The following is a 7630-nucleotide window of genomic DNA, read 5'->3' on the forward strand; positions in this document are numbered from 1 at the left end:
TGCACCCATCCCTTTCTCCATGTGTTCCACACCCACAAATTCTATCCATCAAAACTTTGCAAATACACACTATCAAGATTTTTATATTGGTCTCAAATGACACCATATTTATAAGAACACGCTTCAATATATATGAATGGTTCGTACCTACCATATGGCCACAACTCAGCCACGTCATGTCAGACTATGATGAGTTACCACGTGGCAACCCAACAATTGCCCATATTTCAATCACAACAATTTTCAACCCACCCTGTCTTTCCAGTCCTTTTCCTCATCATCTTGCTGTGCATTTTACGCAAATCAATTTCTATTGCTTTCTCTTTGTCCATCGTTTTCTTCCTCTTCATCTCCTCGTGTGATTGAAATTGACAGCCCCTTCCACTCCAACCCCCACTCATTCCGTTGTCAACCCATTATGTCGTTATTCATGAATTAATTAGAACACAGAAGTTGATCCGAATTGGTATTGTGACCGAATCACCTGTCCGACCAGCCGGATCAAGAAGCGGCTGAAATTGAAAACACTGCCAGTCATTGATTGGATGGTTGAACCGATAAACTAACGACCCATGTGAACCGCCAGTGAGAAAGCTTTCCGAGTTGACGTCGGCTTGGATAGTTGGACTTTAAAACGTTGGTCAAAAATCGATTTGGTCGTTGATTGGATTACCAAATCCCAATGGAGCTCATTTTGGTAGGACCCAACCTGTGGATTTGGCAGGAGGTGGTTAGCGACATTTGCTGTCCACACGAACTAATACCACGTGTGCATCGTGCATTAACATTGAGTGAAGAAGTTTCACTGCCGACGACGCCCTTTCTTTAAAATATCGGTTATAAACATAATCCGCCTTACATACAGTTATTATCACGTGTAACATACATGCTGCAGCAGTGCGGCCTGAGTGGTTTCTATTGAAGGAGATCGGCTTCTATCGGGGCAAATTTATGCCCATACCGCTCTAACAGCCATTTGTAATCTTGCATTGAAAATATTTCTCCATGAAATAAAGCATATAAATATAATGATATTTTCAATGCAAGACAGTAAAAATTGCTCGAATGGAAGTCGAACTCTGATTGAAACGAGTTTAAGACTGTCATTTGCCATGGGTCGGGTCTGATTCGAGATTGCCTGTGATTGATTATTAACCCAAAACCATCCTCATTATTTATCGGGTAATCGGGTTTGATACGGTTAAATAAATAATAACTTAGAATTTGATTTTTGATAATATAATCTTAATAAAAAATGACAATAAAATAATAAATTATTTATATATTAATAAGTTAATATTTGATACTGATCCCAGATTTTCCAATAACATTTGTTAATCTCCAAACTACCTGTAAGACAATAGATATACTTATTGCCATGGCATCGCACTAGAGCATTACGATTCCAGAGCACTCAGCTAATTTTATTTTACTTTGTTTTATTAATTAATTTATATTTTTCCTAATCTTATTAATAACCTAATTCTTATATTTTTTATTAATTTTATATTAAATATTATACTAACAACATTTCAATATATTTTTCATTTAATCAAGTGAAACTAGATCAATTAATCAATTTATTTTTTTAATATTTTTAATATAGTTAACTTAACAATGATATTATTTTTTATTTTATAATATTGCTAATAACCTAATTCTTTTAATTTTTTCATTATTTTCTATTTTTTAATTCTATACTAGCAATCTTTCTTAAAATATTTTAATTTTTTTTATTTATTTTTAATAAGATATTATGTTTTTCTTTAGAGCTTGTGAATCCCATTATGACCATGAGAGAGGTGAAAATGGCATGACCAGATCTTTTACTGATGAAGACATCTCCCTCTTTCTCTTCACTTTTTTCTATTAGACTTTTAATATTTTGTTTCAAGTCTTGAGATATTCATTAGTGATATGAACGAAAGATTTTTCTGAAAAAATTGATAATTTATTAGTAAAGAAATAATATTTAAGAGTAATGATTCCTTAATTAAAATCTCTATATTAAGTTAGTTAATTTGAATGATTTGCTTTAATTTGAATAATTAAAATAACTAATTGTTCAGACTTATTAACTTAATTGCTAAAATTATGGTAGCTATTTAAACTATGGTAACTTACTTAAACTTTTGAAATTACCTAAACCCTTCATAAGAATAACTTAAAATTTTTGAAAATTTTAAATTAAGTTATCTACTTTACAACAACAGCAAAATAATTGGGCTATCTCACTCCCGTTTTATATTTTTATTTTATTTTAGCTTTGACTTTCAAAATGATTGGGACATCAGTTTATCTATAGTGCTATATTATTACACTTCCTTTTTCTCATCTCAACTTCTCTCTCTCTCTCTAAACAGCTACACTTATACTACATGTTACAAGAGAGTGAGAAACGCATCTGCAATAGGATCTCCTTAAAGCAAAATCTCCATACCTGCAATAGGTGAGAGAGGGAAGGAAAGTAGGGATAGCCCAAAATAAGGAGACCGGATCTGCTCTTCACACAGTGCACCTCACATCGATCTCACTTGCACATTTCACCGTATATTGGAAACACCTTTCATACTAGTGTTATTATTCATGAGAGATGTTCCCAATGCAGGGTGGCATATATGTGCCTATAAGGTCGGTGTGTGGCATGTTGTATTAGGAGCAGATTCCTATTGCAAAATAAGCCATAAGGGTATTCTATTTTCATCTTATTACTTTTATTTTGGATCATCTATTTTTAGTTGATTTGTTTGTAGGATATTAGCTAATATGTTTTACAAAATAGTTTTGCTCTCAACAACATTAGACTATATAAATATTATTTTTGGCATCAATTTGACTTTTATATTTTCTTTAAAACCTTTATATTATGTGAACTTCAAAATTTACAACTAAAATAAAACAAATTTTACTTTTTTATCATTTATTGTTCTAATAAATTATTTATCCATCATCCCCTGCGAACTGCTAGTATATTATTAACAAAATAATCGATTCACAGTTCAAAACAAGCAAAAAATTAGAACATATCCTATTATTCAGGACAAAATCACAAAATCAGAACCGATACAATTGATTTAGTTCGTTCGATATCCAATAGAACCGACCCATTGACAGCCATAGAAGAGGCACGGTGGGGTATGGTATTACTAGGACGAAAGAAACCAATGGTCCTGATGTGAATCATGGATGGGGATATAACATTTTCTAATTTCTACTACCAATTAGAAATCAAGTTGGACATATTGTTCACCCAGGACCCGACCCATTTCCACCCGGATTCTAATGGGCCATTTCCGTTATTTAGCATTTGGTATTAGGTTCAATCACATAGAACCCACAATCGTACAGAAATTATAAGTTTAAAATAAGCGAACAAAGAGAAGCATCAGCTACCTAACTCCCACTCCGCTGCCGGCCCCCGGGCCCACCTCCTCAAATGTATTCTATTTCTTTTTGGTTCACACTAACATGGAGGGCCAACTTAGGCCCACGTTGGTCCTACTTGCACTTGCCCTGTTTGTTTCTTCTAATCTATGTGGATTTTCTTCTCAACTGAACCGGGTTCCAGGTATGTAGATGAACTCGGGTTGATTATTAGGTACAAGGTAGTGGGTACACCGGTACAGGTTGGTTGACTGTTGGGGACACTTCTGGGAGGCTTTGTAATTATAAAAAGTCGCAGGTGATATTTTGAGAGGAGAGGCGAAGTCTAACCTCACGCGTGGGACAGAAAAGGCACATGCTGTTTAATCTTCAACCTAACGCAAGAGGGTGGACTCAGCGCCGAGTCGCCTTCAATCCGGGTATTAGAAGATTCCTGATGCCAATAATAGAATTACAAATTTACCCTTGTAGATATGGCAGAATTGCATATTAAGGAAGTCAAACCCAGTCTAAAACTTTGTTTTTTTTTTTTTTTTTAATCTAATTGCAATTTGCAACAGAGATGAAAATTATGGGTAGAATAATCAACCACGCATTTTTCGTAAAAACTTCCTTTAGCGAGTGGTTTTCGGAGGTCAACCAAGGATTCAAGAATCCAAGGGATTTGGAAATTTCGAACCGTTTTCAAAACTTAGGATTTTTCTGCAATCCCCTTTGAGATTGTTTAAATATTAATGAAAATTAGAAGTGAGAACAATAAATATGGAAAAAGGATGAAGAATTTTTTCTTCTTTTTTATTTTATTTTATGAATTAACTTCTCTTGAAATCTAATTGCATGCCTTGTTGTTGGTAGGATCCTTTCAATAACTGGATAATTGATGGAATTTCTGTGGACCAGCTTGTGTAGATGTATGGACCATCTAACAACATCAATATGAGACAATATTTCGTTGCATCTAATTTTGTGTAATTTCCAAGTAACAATGGCTCACATTGATCGGATACTCCTCCTCCTCCTCTTCCTATTACCTTCCATTCCAATTCATGCTTGGAGTTGGAGAAGAATGTAAAAATTTGAGTGTTTTTCGTTACGTGGACTCTGCTGTTAATAAAATGCTTTTATTCCCTGTTAAAGAAAAAAGAAAAATAAAAATAGAGCGTGTTTTTTTTTCTGGCAAAAATAGAGCGTGTTGAGGGAATGATGTAATATTAATACTAGGGGTAATTTCGTCATGCAGCATAATATATATTCAAGAATCCCTTCCCGTTGGACATCTTGTTCTTCCGTTCTTCCGTCTTTTCCAAAGAGTTTGCTTCCTCGGCTGCCATTAATGGAGGCCGAAGAAGTGCTGCAATTGTACGATCATTACTGGTTCAACCATCAAATACTCACCAAGAAACCGCCTTCATCACCTCCAGTAGCAGACCCAGTTCCTGAAATCAAAACAGAAACTCCGGAGCCAGAAAGTTCTCGCCCGCCGGCGCTCCATGTTCGTTCCCGAAGCGATGAGTTGAGCTCCAAAACTGGATTCAGATTGGAGATACACTCTCCAAACTCGGTCCTTCCGACGCCGAAGCTCGAAACAATCCTCTCAGGCAAAGAAGTCACAGAAGCTAGAGAAGAAACTAGAAAGCAAGAAAAAGTTGAGATTGAGAAACCCTCCAAGAAGGCGACGGGTAGAAGAAGAAGAAAAAAGAAGGGGAGCAGCAAGAGTCTATCAGACCTGGAATTTGAAGAGCTTAAAGGGTTCATGGATCTGGGTTTTGTTTTCTCTGAAGAAGATAAAGATTCGAGTTTGGTGTCTATCATTCCTGGGTTGCAAAGATTGGGAAAAAAAGACGTTGAAGAAGAAGCCATTGACGAATCTACAATTCCAAGACCTTATTTATCAGAAGCTTGGGGTGTTCTAGATCAAAGAAAGGAGAGGAACCCATTGATGAATTGGAGAATTCCTCCTCTGGGTAGTGAAACTGACATGAAAGATCATCTGAGGTTCTGGGCTCACACGGTTGCATCTACTGTTAGATGATGAAAATATCTGTTCTAAATTTACTTTCTTTTTTCTTCACTTTTTTTAGCTTCCATTCTTTTAGTTTCCTTTGGATTTTTTTATGCTCTTTATACATAGCTTATGTAAATATAAATAAAAGGAGGTATAATTCAAGTTTTGTCAGGCTTTAGGTGATTTGATCTGGTCTCAGGCTCACATCTCACAAACAATGAATTAGAAGCTATACTGTGTTTAGATGATTTCAACTTTTAACAAATTATGTTGACTGCTACTCTGCTAACCATTGCCAATTGGTTCCATCTTCTGCCATGGGTGTTCAGGGAATAAAAGGGTGGGTTTTGAAATTTGGTTTTTCCATAATTCAATGCAACACTCCTGTGAATGTTTCACAACAATTGGGCTCTTTTGAGCCGTTTGGATTAATAAAATAATAACCTGAAAGTAAGTCTGATAAAGTAGCTAATAGGGTTTCTACCTTCTTAGATTGTAGAGCATCAAACAAAGTAAAAGAAACAAAAGTAGGAACTTCGGACATGATTAAAGCAGGAACTCCAGGCTAAAGAAGAAACTTTAACCTGAAGTCAAGGTTTAATGGTATAATTGATTCTGTTCATTATCTCCAGTTTACTGCAACCACTTGGGGTTCTCTAAGAATATGAGGAACTAAATGTTTGTCAAATAGGTCATCCTTGTTTGCAGCCATTTGAAGAGAGACAATGAGCATTCAAGTCTTCGGTCTGTGACAAACAGAACCTGTACATGGCTCTGGGACCTCCATACTTCCCACCTTTGTCAGTTTGTTCCATCCATCAAGGTTCAGGACCCATTTTGCAGCCATTTGAAGAGAGAGAATGAGAATTTAAGTCTTTGGTCTGTGACAAACAGAACCTGTACATGGCTCTGGGACCTCCATAACTTCCCACCTTTGTCAGTTTGTTCCATCCATCAAGAATCAGGACCCACCATTGAATGAGTCCCAAGAAAAACAACGGGTGCTTCAAAAATCAGCCTACTCAGATGAGTTTTATCCCATGTGAGCATTACTTGAAAAGATGCTATTTTAAGAGAAGCTTTTCCCACCATTCAATTACATGCAACAAAATCAGGGAATTTATGATCTCCTCCTGTACATTGGCTCTGGTTCAGACTAATCAATATTAAAGTAAGACCCATCCAATGGTGGCTCCTAAAGCTCAAAACAAAGGGCAGGTGGCAAGTTGTGGGCCCAGACCCGTATACTGTCCTACATCCCTGAGCCTGGCTTTTAGCAGAAATATTGTAGGTTTGATAGTTAAGCAAAACCAAGAGTACAAATCTATTTTCTTGAATCTGTTGCCCACGCAGACCACACATCTGGAATACATGTATCATTTCAAACGGGTCCCATGACCAAACTGTCAGTACAGGTGGATCCCGCACTAATTCCAGATGGTTGGGTGTAAGACGGATTTGTAGGGCATAAGAGAAAAGGAGAATTTATATGATTAAAACATTTTATAAGTTGGCTTGGCTTTGTACTTACTGCGGGGTGGGACCGAATCTTCCTGGCATCTTGTAAAGCCAATTGGAGCCATATTGGTATTGGTATGTGAGACACACTGTATAACTGCCATGTCATGTAAACATCAATGAACCATCTTTCAAAGCTATTACTGATTGTGTTCCTAAATCAAATGAAACATGAACACTACCACGAACCAAAAAGTTCAGAAAACAGATATCTAATGCAATATTTATTTGAAATCATGTCTTAAATTTAATTGTAGTGTTTTAGTTTTCAATGGCAATTTTGATAGTTAAATGAATGGTGAGAGGGTTCACAATAATCACTGAACCAGTATTGGAGCTGAAACTTATCATGCAATTTTGTACCATATTTTCTAGTTCAAATTCAATGAAGGGACCATTATAGAATCTTTCTAAATTATGGTTTTTAAACATAGTTGGAATCCATTTCATACCTATCTGGGTATTATAATAAGCTTAACAATTAATACTCAATTGACAATGTTATAAAGAATTCAAACTGAAGGGAGACAATAGAGCACTTCTCATCAAATGGATGAATACTGTGCTACTGAAAGTGCTTTTATGAGTCTGATCATTTCTCTCCACACCATAGACCATTGCAGTTGTTTAGTGCTGGCCAAACTTCACAATTAACTTATTTTAATGCCATCCACAAAATGGTGGTTATTGATGTAATCGTTTTTTGTCACATACTAATTTTTT

At 35.8% G+C, this 7630-nt stretch overlaps 1 protein-coding gene across 1 annotated transcript; it reads left to right on the top strand.

Moving 5' to 3' along the window:
* The first annotated feature begins 4648 nt into the window (after positions 1 to 4648).
* LOC104609737 (uncharacterized) lies at positions 4649 to 5572 on the top strand. Its single transcript, XM_010276112.3, has one exon. It carries the CDS (start codon positions 4718 to 4720, stop codon positions 5414 to 5416), a length of 699 nt encoding a protein of 232 aa, XP_010274414.1. The 5' UTR covers positions 4649 to 4717; the 3' UTR covers positions 5417 to 5572.
* Positions 5573 to 7630: the final 2058 nt, after the last annotated feature.

This window comes from Nelumbo nucifera, chromosome 1, assembly GCF_055504915.1.
Source record: "Nelumbo nucifera cultivar China Antique chromosome 1, China Antique-T2T, whole genome shotgun sequence".
NCBI classification, from domain to species: domain Eukaryota; kingdom Viridiplantae; phylum Streptophyta; class Magnoliopsida; order Proteales; family Nelumbonaceae; genus Nelumbo; species Nelumbo nucifera.

Excerpts from the sequence above, each read along its gene's own strand:
- LOC104609737 (XM_010276112.3), top strand. The coding sequence starts at position 4,718 with ATGGAGGCCGAAGAAGTGCTGCAATTGTACGATCATTACTGGTTCAAC.